At 39.2% G+C, this 15,063-nt stretch overlaps 1 protein-coding gene across 2 annotated transcripts; it reads right to left on the bottom strand.

The window, feature by feature from the left end:
• Positions 1-1,175: 1,175 nt before the first annotated feature.
• vmn2r1 (vomeronasal 2, receptor 1) lies at positions 1,176-15,008 on the bottom strand. Of its 2 annotated transcripts, none has more exons than XM_042486930.2 (14): positions 12,720-15,008; positions 11,866-12,157; positions 11,541-11,783; positions 11,253-11,444; positions 10,885-11,010; positions 10,592-10,776; positions 9,420-9,540; positions 8,877-9,104; positions 8,604-8,727; positions 8,080-8,240; positions 7,778-7,973; positions 7,451-7,689; positions 7,157-7,356; positions 1,176-6,544 (listed from the first exon to the last, which is right to left on the bottom strand). In XM_042486930.2, the coding sequence occupies exons 1-14, from the start codon at positions 12,941-12,943 to the stop codon at positions 6,223-6,225; spliced, it is 2,853 nt and encodes a 950-aa protein (XP_042342864.2). In that variant the 5' UTR covers positions 12,944-15,008; the 3' UTR covers positions 1,176-6,222. The 2 variants fall into 2 exon arrangements, with proteins under 2 accessions (XP_042342864.2, XP_087934900.1); XM_088078774.1 differs by having other exon boundaries at positions 11,866-12,126; positions 12,720-12,856.
• Between the last annotated feature and the right edge of the window lie 55 nt (positions 15,009-15,063).

Raw genomic sequence — 15,063 nt, 5'->3', positions numbered from 1 at the left:
GCCTTTACTGAAATTTACAGCATCCATTTAGTTAAATAATGATGATTAGACCTTTTCCAAGTGAACAAATAGGAACGCACACACGTTATTAGATGCCACTGTGTTATACATTTATATCTACACATTTTTTTTTTTTATCTTATTACTAAGTTTTTGTCTTGGTCTGGGTACTGATATGGTTTGTCTTGCTTCTATTTAATTTACTACTGATGCTCTTGTTTAATCTTTACTGGACTGACCACTTATCACTGTCTTTTTGTAGCTGTCCTATTTGGAAAAACTCACTAAATGGATTGTGGGGTAAAAACTAGATGCTAATGTGTGACAGTTTCGACACAAAAGGTAGACACAGTCTCTTAACTTTAGGGTCACCACGAGGCAAAGGCCCAGGTGTCTCATTATCAGTCTGCTAACTTTAAACACTTAATTCAATATCTGTGTACTAATTTCTGAGAAAAACTTTTCTACATATCAGCAATATACAAACATAAACACACACAAAGTCCAGTATTTTATCGCACAGGAAAAGACTAAACTCCCTGCCTCTGTATCCTTGTGTGCAGGGTTAGGTTATCACTAGTAAAGCATGATAAATCCCTCCACATGAATTTTTTATCTGCCCTTGTCCTGCACAGCTAATATGCACTTTTTCTTTAGTATATTGGATGTACACCAAGCATATTTTAGTGCTGCATAAATTCTAGCAGCTGAGTAATATTTATTCAACCTTAAATCTTCTATGAATAATTCAGTGGCGATATATAATTCTCATATTTTGCATTACATATTTTTCCTCATATGCTTTTGAAGAGAGAGGATGAGTAGTCCTTAATAAACAGACTTTACCTACCTTTTATTAATATACAAATATTCATTCATTCATTCACTCATTTTCTGTAACCGCATGTCCTCGCAAGGGTCGTGGGGAGAATATACAAATATTATCATGATAATCTTTGAACCATGAATGAATGTCATCCTAAAAAGTGTTCCTTTTCCTTATCTTAAAACCACCGATATTGGTAGGAATATGTGTTGTATTCTCCTCCCAGCACCAAAGAAAAATAGAAAAGGTCAGAAAACAGACAGAAAAAGGAAAAACAGTAACAGCCAAAACTTACAGCTCCTCCAAACAAAACTTCTAAGAAAAGAGAAAAATTTTTCCTATTTGTCTTGTTGCAACACATCAGTTTTTGACAAGTTTAGAAAACAAATTAATTTTAGTTCTGAAGAATTTTTGTAACTTTGAAATGATGTTTTGAGTGCAGGTTGTTTCGTTTCACAGTAAAGAAACAATACGTGACAGTTTATTTCTCCCCTTAAATGACACGTCTCTGCGCTGACAAGAACAATGTGGCATTTTCTTTCTTATTCCTTTAAAGTCTGAATAATAACAAACATCTTTGTATTCATTAAGGATTTACATAATACAACAAGGTACGTATCTGGAAAAATGGAAAATAAATGTTTTCAGTTCGCATGTATCACTTTTAATTAAATACACACTTTGTGACTCACTAGAAGCTCACAGCATCCTTGAAACTCTTGAGTTGCTTAGTGTAGTTTTGATTTTCATATAAAACAAAACATTTCCTGGAGAAAAACAAAAAGCGAGGTTTAATATAGCTGAAAATCTCCAAAAAAAACAAGCAAGCAACCAAAACTCATAATACAAAAGAAATACAAATCAAAAACTAAACTAAAACCAACCAGGGGCAGACGAGGATCACAAGTAAGAACACACTGGCAAAGGACAGGGAAAAGACAGAGGAATATACACTGAGGAGTAATCAGAACAATGAGACACAGGTAGAGTAGGCGGAGACACCAGAGAAAGGAGAGAAACATGGAGATTCGTTAACGACAAGGGTGTGTCAGGGAACACTGGAGTGGAGAAAACAAGACTAATACAGGACAGGTGTGCAGGGAACTGTTAAAAGACGAGTGTGACAGAAAACAGGTGGGAAAAGACACAAAGGAAGTAAAAGCAGACATGACACATGGGAGTAAATCTACAAAATAAAACAGGAAACAGAGCATGTACAACATGAACAGAGGAAAAACATGACAGAAAACCCAAAACAAAGTCCATGAGACAACACAAAACCGTAGATCATGACAAAAATGACAAAATCTGAATAAATAAACCAACTGATGTGGACACTTCTGTACAGGACACAAATAACCCTGAGTGTTTTGATAATGTAACTTCTATAGTTGGTTATGCCTAAAAAGAAAAGAAAAGGATGAACAGTTTTACCACAGCTGGGAAACCAAACACCCACTGGGAGAATTTTGCTGATGAGAAATCTAACAAACCAAAACACGACTCACAAAATTAAACATACAAAACATACACAAAAAAACACCACACTAATGTGCCTACACAAACCATATCACCATCTAATGGAAATGAACTCCCAGCACCTCAACCACACCCATGACTGGACGCCATCAGCAGCCGCAGCACTGGACACAAAAGGGAGACAGAATTGAAACCCTAAAATCAATTCTAAAATGAACACTAAAAGCAGTCAGAAAAAAAGACTACAATACCCAGTACTGCAATAACACAATATTCAGCAAACTCAGTCAAACTTTCCTGAATAAATACAGATCAGAAAAAAGTCCATGATCATTGAGTATGAAACTGTTCTGCAGGTTTGTGGTTGCCAAACAACGTTCCTTTAATTTTTCACTAATCTTATTACCAATCGCTGATCGGTCTGAGCCCTTAATGTGGAATATGTCCAAGACTCACTGTAGCAGCACCAGCAGCAGCTAGCGTCTCCCTCTGCTGGTATATACTGATTTCAGTAATCTTATTTCAATCTGGAGATGAAGATTCAACACTTTCGTGGACACAAACACACACTAAGCTGGGACACCTCAAACGAGTGTAACTGTCTCTATTAATCATTTTGAATAACTACCACTGCATCCACACACACACACACACACACACACACACACACACACACTACAACGATTAATCACAAGACCAGGACCTCTCCGTCTTGGTGATTAGCACAGGTCCTCTGAGAGTTTCTGTCTCCAGTGATTAAAAGCTGATCAATTTCTCCTCTTCAGTAAACACAGTTCACTTCAGCGACGTTAGCTGGACAATGATTTGGAAAAGAAACCAATGACATTTGCTCTTTGGCTCGTTTTGATTGTGTCACACTCACTTAGGTCTTTATTAATCATGTGGAGGCTGAGGAAGAGAAATGAAAGACTTAATGTCCTTCAGGTTTTATGATATGGATAAAAACTGCTGGAAATGAATCACAAAAGTGGTCCAGAAGGGACGCAGGCTAATTTAGAGTACAGTGTTCCTTAAACAGTGTAGGAGGCAAATCCCAGTAGGTGCTACTGTGTGAGATGTGTGTGATGCTTTCCACGATTTGAAAATAGATTCGGTCACATTTCCTTATTTAAAGCACACATGTGTCACTATGCACTTGGCCCTGCAGTATAAAACAAAAAATATAAAGATATTAAAAAAAAACAAGACACTACTAATGTAAACTGTGGCCTTTTAGAGTGATAAATGAAGTGTTAATTGAAAATAACTAATGCAAGTTCTTAGTGCATGAATTGGACCATACAAACATGCACATGCAGTACTGCATTAGCACACACTTTGTCCTAACTTAACACTTCTGTTCCTGTCCACTCTCGTCAGCTGACAATAAATTATAAACACATTCCTTCACCGCTCTGTCACCAGGAGAATTTATGACCATCCACAGTGACAGCTTTGGTTGGACTTCACAGCTTCACAGATTCCTGGAAAGCCACGTGCTCATGAGCAAGAGCACACACACACTAATGGTGCGCACAACATACACACAAACTGGTACAAAAAAAGCCGCCTGCTTCCAAACAAAACAGCATCTCAAGCACAAAAAACACAAATATCAGGATAATAGGGTCAACTGCCCCCTAATGTAGCATGTACAAAAAAATGCAAAATGATGAAAAGATTATACATAATAGCTGAAACAACATATTGCTTCATTGTCTTCTGCAATGTGAGCTGGTTAACAAAGCACACTGTGATTTATGGGACAGTCAACACACCCACACAAATTAATTTCACAATTCTCTCAGCCTCGTTCAGTAAAGAATTTTTTTTTCTTTTACTGTTTTAAATGCTTCCTCTCATCTTGTCATGTTTTCAACACTGAGTCATCCATCACACATATTCTGGCATAATTTATTTCCCTCAAAGTGAAAAGTATTTCAAAAATTCAAAGTTTCATAGAGCATTGAATTTCCTTTCAACTTCTCATCACTTTCTACACTTTGTAACAGCAGAAGCGTGAGACATCTTAATATTAAAAGTCTCTCACAAATAAAATGCTATTCAGACAATAAATAACTAAATTTTGTGAATGCATTTCATTAAGTATATATATTTTCTCCTATTATTCATTAATCAATCAATAAACTCTCTTTTATGTCTTTTATGTCTGTATGATGTTCAAGGTTGTAGTGTAAGACCAAGACCAACATGTTTACTCCCAGTCACGTCCTCCTGCTCCCTCTGCTGGATCAGTCAGGCAGTCTTACACATGTGCCTCTAGCTCCTCTACCGTAACTAGGTCTGCCAGGCTATTATGCAGTTTTGGCATGCCAACCAACACTGCTTGTCATACAATAGTGATGAAACACATGGCGTTACTTTACATAAATATTTTATTTACACTTTTGTTTATGTTCCCATTGGCACCTGCTAATCTTTTTATTTATTTATTTTTATTTTATTTCATTTATTTAATTATTTGTATTTTTGTTTTATTTTTTTTATTTCATTATTACTACTAGGGTTATTATATTGCCACTTGGTGATCGACATCTAACATATTATTACCATATAAAGGTATTATTTATGATCTTAGCAAACAGTTGCATGTTTGCACATTCAGAGGGTACAGCTGCCAACATTATTATTCATTTGGTGTTACATTAGTGTCCACCTGCCAAATCTTAGTCCAATTTTCACTCTCATTTCAACTCTGTTTGGGTCTCCACCAACTCCTAAAAGAAATACTCTCCATTATGTTCACCAGCTAGTTGTTAAATCTGTCTGTTGTCTGTCTGGGGGTTTATGTCATAAAAAGACACCGTAAGACTAAAGCATTGGGGAACTGCAGAGACAGTGACACTGTAACTACCTGTAGCTTTGTCACTATGAGCAGCTTATCATTATAGTAGTCATTTGAGTCCTTGTTAATAAAAAAAAAGATTGTATTTATGTATAACAGGGGGGCAGTTTTCAAAACAACCCCTCTTAGCACTGCCCATTGACTTATTTTTGTTCATTATTCTTTTATTCAATCGCCTAAATTTACGTGGTGGCCCTCTAGTGGCCATAAGGAATAATGGCAATGTTGAGAGAATATAATGAAACAAGATCTCTGCAATCCTTCTGAACTCTGAAAGGACAATAACAAAATTTATTCATAAGTTATTCAGTTCAAAGCAATTTATTGACCTTCCAAAACTTAGCATAAAATGTAGTTATTGATTTAAAAACAAAAACATGTATTATAGTGACTGAAGATAACATTTTCCATATTATTAGGATGTGTATTATGCTGACAGAGTTACACTAGTTTGTATCACACTGACAGACTATTAATATGGTTTAAAGTTAAGTTTACTGTGTAAACATTTACACAAATATTTTGGTGGACACAACATTAGCTAAATGCCTGTCTATTTATATAAACGAATAAAAAATAAATGGATTTAAAATGGATTTGTAACTAGAAGTGCAGCAGAACGATATATGAGGTAAAATGTTGCCTTTTTTGACAGTCTGAACTTGTTAAAATATGTTTTAGCAGGACTCACATACATAATGTAAGTAAAGCAAGTAAAGTGATCATAAAATGATGATTATATGTGTTGAAAAAATGTCCTGTTCTACTTTTAATTGTCTTTCCTGGTGTATATTGCTTTTTGAAATTACCCTGTAGCACATGCGAGGGTACTTGATTGTACTCGACAAACATCCAGTCAGTGTAAATTTAAACATTTTGTAAATATTTGGTCTATTAATTATTCAAAACATGGTGATTTTAAAATATATATGAATAACACGACTTGGAACCCTAATCAGTTGGACCAGTTTCCCAAAGACGCAGTGGCACATCTGCCATCTACACTATTTAACAATTTCAGTATTGTGGCTTTAGTTCTCAGTATTGTACATTAATCATCAATAGCAGTGGATGCAATCGTAGCATTGACCTCAGTAGCAGCTGTAGCGAGTGAGGCCGAGGTCCCGGTTGAGGTTCCATCACGTGGTTTGGCGCGGGGCCTCATCATCTCCTCTGTGTTGCGTTCAGGTTTGACCAAAAGAACGTAACACTTGGGCAGAAAGACGCAGGTCAGCAGGCCGAAGCTGGAAGCCAGGATGGCAAAAATCTGGACGGCAACCATGAACTTGCCACGTGTGCTGAGATATGCCGGGACGAAGGAGATCCACACGATAAAGAAGACGAGCATGCCGAAGGTCACACTCTTTGCCTCACTGGTAAGAAAAAGGCAAAAGAAATGTTCTTTACACCAAAAAAGCAAGAAAAAGATTGCTGACCCAAATCTCAAAGGCTAGTTGAAAAAAGAAATAAGTGGCAATCAATTTACAAATGTAATATACATCAGTTGATATTTCACAGTGTTTCTGTTCCGTTTGTGCCAGCTGTCTCATTTTACATAATTACTGATGATGTCTGCACAGTTAGAAGATAAAGATGTGCAAACAGAAAAAAAACAATCCCTTTATACATGTGCCCTACAATCTTGGATGGATTACTGAACAAGCCTGTACAGGTCCGAGGGCCCAAAGTGTCAGGTCAGCCCCCCCCCGTCCTTCATCTGCAAAATGTCAATCAGATTAATACATATCAAGCAGAAAGAGATTAAAAATTACCACAAGGAGATGCAAAGGAACTGCAAAGAGATACAAAATAACCACAAAAAGGGGCAAAACAACCACAAAAAAGACACGAAATCTAGACATGAAATGCATTTCAAAAGGTAACAAGATTTATTTCCACAGTGTCCAATTACCACAGTGGCTGCCATTATAGTAACTGTTCTCCCCAATGTTTCATTGTTATTTAAGTCTTTGTGTGTTTCCTACCTGAAGTGGTCCTCCAGTTTGCGTGCTATGAAGGCAAAGATGAAGGCCAACAGAGCCAGCAGGATGTCATAGGCGAAGATACAACAGATGAAGACCACAGAGCCTTCATCACACTCGAGAATGATCTTTATATTCTGGGCAGAAGTGTTTTCGATAGGGTGTGGAGGGAGGATGATGAGCCACACTGTACACGCTATAGCCTGGGTTGGAAGAGGGTTAGAAATACACCAGGATCAGGTCAATAAAATGTCAGGTAAGATGCTTGACATCCCTTGTTTTTCCCAATGTATTTACCTGTATTAATGTTGCCACAGCAGCTATCGCCCTCTGGTGGCCACAGGTGAGACGGTCAACTTCAGGGTTAGCACAGGCACTAGCGTCGTTGTTGTTGTTTGTGTTGGTTACAATGACATCAGGACTGCCGCTGTTGGCTGCTGCTTCAGCTGCTGCCTTTGCAGCTTTTGCAGCTGCTTTTGCTCTGGCACGGGCCGCTTTCAGAGCCTGAGCTCTCAGCATCAACACTGCTGCCTTACCTGAGTAGTTAGTACAAAGATAGCACAGTAAGAGGCTTACCTTACACCACAGAGGACCATGGGTATACTTTTTTGACAGAGTGCCCACCCATGATAGAGGAAAGGCAGAGAGCAAAGCCCAGAGCCAGTGCTACTTGGCTGGTCATGCAGCTCCAATGCTGAGGCTCTCCGAGGAAGACGATGGAGCAGAGGAAGGTCACCACCAACGAGAAGAGCAGCGTGAAACTCAACAGAGCATCATTGGCCTTCACCAGTGGGGTCCTGATGTGCACAACAAACACCACCTGGAAAAAGACGAGGAAACCCACCATTTGACATTTTAGCTGCTCACTTTCTGCAGCAGGGGATCTGTTGGCATCTCAAGGAGGTGTGTTTTCTTCTGACTCTCACCCCAACAGCGATGGTGACTAGAGCTCCGAAGGCCGAGATGACAATGAGAGTGATCCCCAGCGGCTCTCCAAAGGCCAGGAACTCGATGATTTTTGGTACGCATGCATCATGAGCCTCGTTGGACCATTCTTCATAACTGCACAGGATACATGCGCGGGCATCTGTCAGAGAGGGACGGAGGCAGCAGAGTCATGTTTCTCTTTTTCTGTGTTGTCACTGATCAGCAACAACAAAAGTTATATACAGTATCATTTGGTGCAATTTTTGATTTTTGGGGTGAACGGTTCCTTTACAGCTTTGTCTTTATCATGTTTAGTTTGTTATTATTTCAATTTTGCCTGTTATATAATTATTCCAAATAGGATCATAAATCTGCATTTTGGACAGATACCTCATAATGCTTGTTTTATTAAAATAAAATCTAATCATGTTATTGACTGAGGTTTATATTTCAGTATAAGTTCTGACTTTTTAGGAGGATACTGTCATGTCTATAAGGTACAGTGTGAAAGCTGTATACTAACTAGTTGAGTTGCTGATCTCCCCATCAGCACATGGGATACAGTCAAAGCAGCAGACCGGCTCTCCCTGTCGGATTCCCTTCCTGGTGCCAGGCTGGCAGTTTTCACTGCAAACTGACCGAGGAGGCTGCCACACACACACAAATACACAAAAATGTATACAGACACACGCATATGTCGGACATACTTCCACAGACTCAAAAGTACATATTATGACACTAATCATAATCTACATAAACATAAGAGTTAATGGTCAGTGCTCAACATGCTGCTGACCTCCAACACTTCATTGTTCCACACAATGGAGTCATTCATTATGGTCATCCTGTCCTCTGGGGCTGCCGAGCCGTTGTAGTGTCCCACAGTGACGTAGGATATCTCGCCATTACTGCTGACCTGCCAGTTAATGATGTCATAGACGCCCTCTACATCCCCGTCATCAAAGTAGATCTCTTCATTTGTGTGCGGCACTCTAAAGCGCACATTCTTCAGATAGTACATCAGCTGAGGAGGAGAAAGATGGAGCCACATCTGAGACAAACACATGCGTATAAAAACAGTTGTACTGTATCTGGTATAATTGCGTATTATTGGTTTGTATATTATGAAATGTTCCTTGTATAATTTGTATTTCGTTCTGTGGATGTATTAGAAAGGACTACGCGACCATCTTTGTATCCTTCTTGTATAGTTATTGTCAGTGTCTTATGAACCCATGTGGGCTGGGCACAATTAAGTGCATGACACTTAAATGAAGAAATCAATCAATCAATCAATCAATCAATCAGTGTACTAACACACACAAACACACAGACACACCTGCCAGGGCTCAAAGTTGGTGATGTCAGCACAGCTGTTCCCGACGAATGGCCCCTGTCCGTCTACACAGTGCTCCAAGTTATGCAAGGCGTTCGCCACAGCATACACGGCTTTGTACACACTGCAGGGAGACCATCATCACCCTCATCATCTCATCATCATCATTATCATCATCACCCTCATCATCATCTCATCATCATTATCGTCATCATCCTCATCAACCATGCCAACGTTCACATTTCCATCAGTATTGTTTTACCATTAAAGGATTAGTTCACCCAAATCACAAAAAGGTAACCATATTTCACTTCATTGTTCATATCTTGCAGCATAGATTGTTTTAGTTTTATGTATTGAGGTTTTCTGCTGTTACTCAAACACAAAGGAGGTATGTTTTCTGGTGCAAATGTCCAGTGTGTAGGATTTAGGATAATCTATTGGCAGAAATGGTTTATCATTTTCAAAACTATGTTTTCCTTCGTTTATAATCACCTAAAAACAAGAATGATTGTGTTTTTGCTACCTTCGAATGAGCCTTTAATGTCTACATACTGAGCAGATCCTCTTCCAAGGAGTCCATCACGTTCTACAGGAGCCCAGAATAGACAAACACACTTTCAAGTGTTTCACGTTTTCACATTATTGTGTCAGTCTGCAGGGTTTTCCTTCAGTTCTGCAACCTCACCACCAGATGCCATTAAATCCTCCACAGTAGACCTTTAAAGCAGCATGTTGGGTTTTTTGTTTTTCGGTTGTTGTTTTTTTTTTTTTTTTAGAAATAATGTCTTAATTACTCTGGAATTGCTTTCTAACAAAGAAATTGTCCCAATGAAGACACTGCAGTATGTGTCCTTTCTGAGTATTAACTGTTTTCTGGAGGGATACATTATTCATTGCTTTGTGCTGCACAAATGTGATTCCATTCACCTCCATTGTATTAGAGTTCATAAAACATAAAACTATCTCCATGGCCAGGTACTTTTTTTTGCACAGCAATAAGGGTGAATTGACCTTTTAATGATAGTAGAGTACTACTATGTTATTAGTGCTGAATGGGATAGGTGTTGTAAAGGTATTGCCAGTAACATGAAGGTAAAAAGAATTAAATTGCACTGGTGGATTTACCAGAATCAGTGATACTTGTAGCAGCGATATGAACAGAGAGAACTGACCTGTACGTGATTCGTAACTGGGAAACATCAGAGTAGGTGTTATTGAGCTGTACCACAGACTCACTGCCTGTACACAGCCCATCAGGAACCCCCCTCACTGCCCTGGACAGCGTGCCGTTAACCTCCGTGGCCCTCTGTTTGGCCTGCCTCACCGCTTTGCCATAGTCCAATGTGCAGTTAAACAACTATAAAATAACAGACAAAATAACAAAAAATAAGATCCCAGACTTTCTCTTGATTTGTGAATGACTTTTAAATGTTGCCACTGAATGTTGATAGCTAAATAAACACACCGTCTCCCAGAATTCCTCAGTGAGCGGGTCAGCATAGGGATCCAGTTCCAGTAGGTGACGTTGTAGGCCCGGGATGTTGGCTCTTTTTACCCCAAAGCCCAGAGTACCACCCAGCACTGAGCTCACCTGGGTAAAAACATGCACATTATAACTGCTAGGGAGAAGGGTTCACTAAAAATAACTGAGCAGCAAACATGTAATGTCTTGCATTTTGGTGAATTTTTTTGCACTTATTTGAACCTTTTCTGCATCAATTTATGGGTTAAATTTTGTCAAAATAAAAGTTCTCTGCCACTTTCATGATTTGCACATGTAAATTTGACAGGATGTGTCCCCTGCGTCCCAGACATGCTGGACTGAGTACTCACCCCAGGCTGGTTGATGAGAGCAGAGGTGACCCAGGCTTCGCTGGCGATCCATGTGCGATTGGTCACATTGTGCTGCAGCAGCTCAACGATAAGAGGACTGAGGTCCACATCTGATGAGAAGACCACAATGATCTTGGCTGTTGCCTCAACTACAGTTTGGACAATTCGCTGGATGTCCTCTGGGGAACTCACCTGAAGTTTATGACCAAAAAGAATATTCATTTTTGAACGGTAATAATAAACAAAATCACAGATGGGATAGTGAGATGTTGACTGTAAAGATCTTACCTTGGGCAAGGTCTCAGAGAAGGAGATGCACACACCAGCTTCCTCCACCTGCTCCTTGAAGTCTTTGATGCCATACTTTCCGTAATCATCGTCAGCAGCTATGGTGCCCACCCAAGTCCAGCCGAAGTGTAGCACGAGCTTGGCAATAGCTGTAGACTGGTGCTTGTCGTTGGGAATGGTCCTCAGGAATGTGGGGAACTGGAACTTGCTCTCCAGGGCGGAGCAGGTGGAAGAATAGCTGACCTGGAGGAGACACAGATATCATTAATATGAACTTTTTCTTGTTTATTTCTCTTTATCTTCATCTAACTCACCACTGGCCTACCTGTGGGAAGTGATAAAGTCCAAGAATCCTCGCAGTGGCGATGGATAGGTCGGAGCCTCCAGCGCCCACCAGAGCAGCCAAAGGGGCCCCTGACCCGCAGCGGTAGTTGGGTACAGCCTCATCTTGCCCCGTCAGGTAGGTGAGGGTGCCCTCCACGGCCTTGGAAATGGTGAAGCAAGAGTCATAGATGACGTATCCCAGGTCGGTGTCGGGCAGCAGGTCATTCCTCGCATTAATTTCGTTGATGGCAAACAGCATGGTCTGGGTCCAGCGGAAGGTGCGGAAGTTAAACCTTGAAGTTGATGGGAGAGTGAGGAGATAACAGTACACACAGTACAAAAGCTATGTTGTCTGTGAGTTTTAGATAAGAATTAAATTAAGAAAGGAAAACCCACATTTTGCATTCAACAAATGTGCAAAATTGAAATTCTTGACAACTGGAAGATACACACAGACCATTTCAGTCTTTTGATGTTGTTTCCTAAATTAGCCACAAGAGGACAGTTTGCAGACTTGCTGATCATTGTTGCATATTACACTGTCAAGGCCTGTCTCCCTAATAATATGGGCTACTCAGACTAATTGGCCCCAGAGGTGCTGCCCTGCACTGTCTTGATTTCTATAGTAAAATCATGAGGTTAAGGGTTCTCAGAAGGACACTTTGTGGTAGAAATATATACTCAAAGTAAAATTATTTCTCATTAAAAGGTCAAGATACGGAATCATTTCACATAAAAAGGCCTAGGAGGTTATCTAAGATTAGTGCTATACATTCTCAATTCTTAAACTAAAGCCAAAATTATTATTATTAATGTCAAAATTATGAAAAAAGGCATATGAGCAGCTCAACTCACCCCTCACACCCTGAGGACACAGGCACTCTTGAAGTGTTGCCATCACTGGAAGCAATACGCTTGTGAACAGGAAACATCCCCCCAACAACCACCTTCTTCTTTTCAACATCCTTGTAGCCGCTCAGGTTAAACTTGGCCTTCAGCTTGCACGTGGACGCTGCTGAAAGAGATCTGTAAAAGTAGAAGAAGGCGCACAATCCAAGCAAAAAGCGGCTGATTTCCATGCTATGCAGACGCAGAAAGGAGTCAGGAGAGATCTCACTGTGGCAGACAGCAAAGGAAAAAAGCAAAGTGTGACAGGTGTCTTATCTGCTCTCCAGGGAGATGTGCTGCTGGAGGTAACCTGAGAACAAAAGTGGAGAGGAGGAAATTGGATGAGGGAATATTAATCTTTATTTCAAGTGAAACATAGACAAGAAGGACTTTGTAAATTTAAGTAAATACCAATGTATTATGATCTCATTAATGGTGTATAAAATAAGTTTGGTTCAAAAGGTGTTACACTGGTTTTGTCTCCCTTTAAGAGCATAACTGGACCCAAGACTACCACACACACGCATGCACACACACACACATATATCTGTGCGAAATAAACTCAAAGAAACATCCAGTATTTTAATTTGTCTTTGTCTCCCTCTCTTTCCTCTTGTTAATACAAATAGGTGTCATGAAAGTGGCATCAGTCTGCATGCAGGTCAGCTGCTGAGGATAAACTGCCACAGGCCCAAAGTTAATGAGCAGCTGCGTGTGGTAACTTGTACAGTCTTCACGCAATTTAACGGCATGGCTACTGTTCCAAAATCATGCCTTGTCCCCTGAGTGTGGGTCTGCGTGTGTGTTGATGGGTGACTGAACTTGTCTGCTCTTGTCTCTCAGTCAGCAGGGAGAAACACACACCTGAACCCCCGGCACGCAGAGGGACCTCTGCTGTCTAACAAGGGCCGAATGCATGCTGTCTGAACTTCTTTGAATATGGCTGTTTACAGTGTCACTGTATTATTATACTGACAGGACATTATCACATAGAAAGCAGGAATCCAAGAAAGGAGGAGGATAGTCTGATGTGGTAAGTGACCTTCAGAGTATGTGCCTCAGTGCATGATCTTGTGATCTATCTCACACACGAGAGACATCTGATTGATACTGATGAGTTCTGCAAGAAATCAATTATGTTCAGTAATTCACAAAAGACCTGCTGCATGCAGACATTTATAAAGAGGCACATGATTAAATGGTAAAAGAGTTCTGTATATTCTACTTTTACTTTTTACTTTACTTATTGAAGCCCTTGAATTAAAAAAAATATTAAAAATATTAAATTGTAAAGTTATCCCTCTCTTGCTTCCAGAGCTAAAGGAAACTGTAATCTGGCTTATATTTGTAGCTGGTAAAAGAGATGCACAAGGCTGCATTTGAAGCAAGTGAAATAATTCCAGTGCACTTTTTTTTTTTTAAATTGGAAAAAAGAAAATGGTTTCAACAAGTCAGACAAGACAAAACAATAATAAAAGTGGATATTCGAAGCACAGAGCAGAGTTTTAAATAAATTGCATGTACTTTCACCTCTACTTGGATGTCCACAGCCCTATACAACTATACACACTAAAAAATATTAAATGAAAAGTAACAAAATGAAATCAAATATCTAGAGCATCATGACAAAACTGCAGGGTGTCTTCAGGTCTCAGACACTTTATTTTGATGCTTTTCATGAAATAAAAAATCTAAGACAGATTTCTGGACAATCATCTTTTTCTTATTCAAGCATTACAGGTAAAAATGAAGGTTATTGTGGTCCCATGCAGAGGTTTCATGGTGGAATATGATTGTTAGAGTGAGCTATAGTCATCTACATTTCAGGAACAGGTAAGCCCAAGTATAAAGTAAAAACACAGTATAAGGTTCAGCAGTAGAATTAAAGATTAGAAAAATACATTTTTAAACGGAAGAATCATTTGTATATAAGGAAATTAGAAGATGGATACATTAATTTAGATAAAATGTTTGTGGCAATTAAGACCAAAATTGATTTAAGATATTTTAAGGACCTGCAGACACCCTGAAAATGACTAATAAAATATATGAACTGTAGCACCACCATGCAGGATCTCTATAATGTCCCTTTTAACTTTTCCTCAGAATAAATCAAGTTTTCTACAATGCTCTAATTTAAAACCCTTTAGCTTAAAAATTACTTCCTCAGAATCAATCAATAACTATAACTTCTTACCTGAAAAATACTTTTGTTTTCTTTATCTAATGTATTCAGCAAGTTTATTTAAAGCCAAAAAGTGCTCCAAATAATCTTCGAATTAACCCCAACTAATATCAAAATCACTATAAT

The sequence above is a fragment of the Plectropomus leopardus genome, chromosome 6, assembly GCF_026936395.1.
Source record: "Plectropomus leopardus strain MGB_pleo_1.0 chromosome 6, ASM2693639v1, whole genome shotgun sequence".
Lineage (NCBI taxonomy): Eukaryota > Metazoa > Chordata > Actinopteri > Perciformes > Serranidae > Plectropomus > Plectropomus leopardus.
The sequence above is the reverse complement of the archived record's forward strand: the minus strand, read 5'-3'. Positions and strand labels throughout refer to the sequence as shown.

What these genes read in the sequence shown, in the direction of transcription:
- vmn2r1 (XM_042486930.2), bottom strand. Translation starts at nt 12,943, where the DNA reads ATGGAAATCAGCCGCTTTTTGCTTGGATTGTGCGCCTTCTTCTACTTT. An exon ending in TCTCTGAGACCTTGCCCAAG is followed by an intron (nt 11,445 to 11,540) that starts GTAAGATCTTTA and finishes CATAAACTTCAG; the next exon opens with GTGAGTTCCCCAGAGGACAT. An exon ending in CTGCCTTTCCTCTATCATGG is followed by an intron (nt 7,690 to 7,777) that starts GTGGGCACTCTG and finishes CTAACTACTCAG; the next exon opens with GTAAGGCAGCAGTGTTGATG.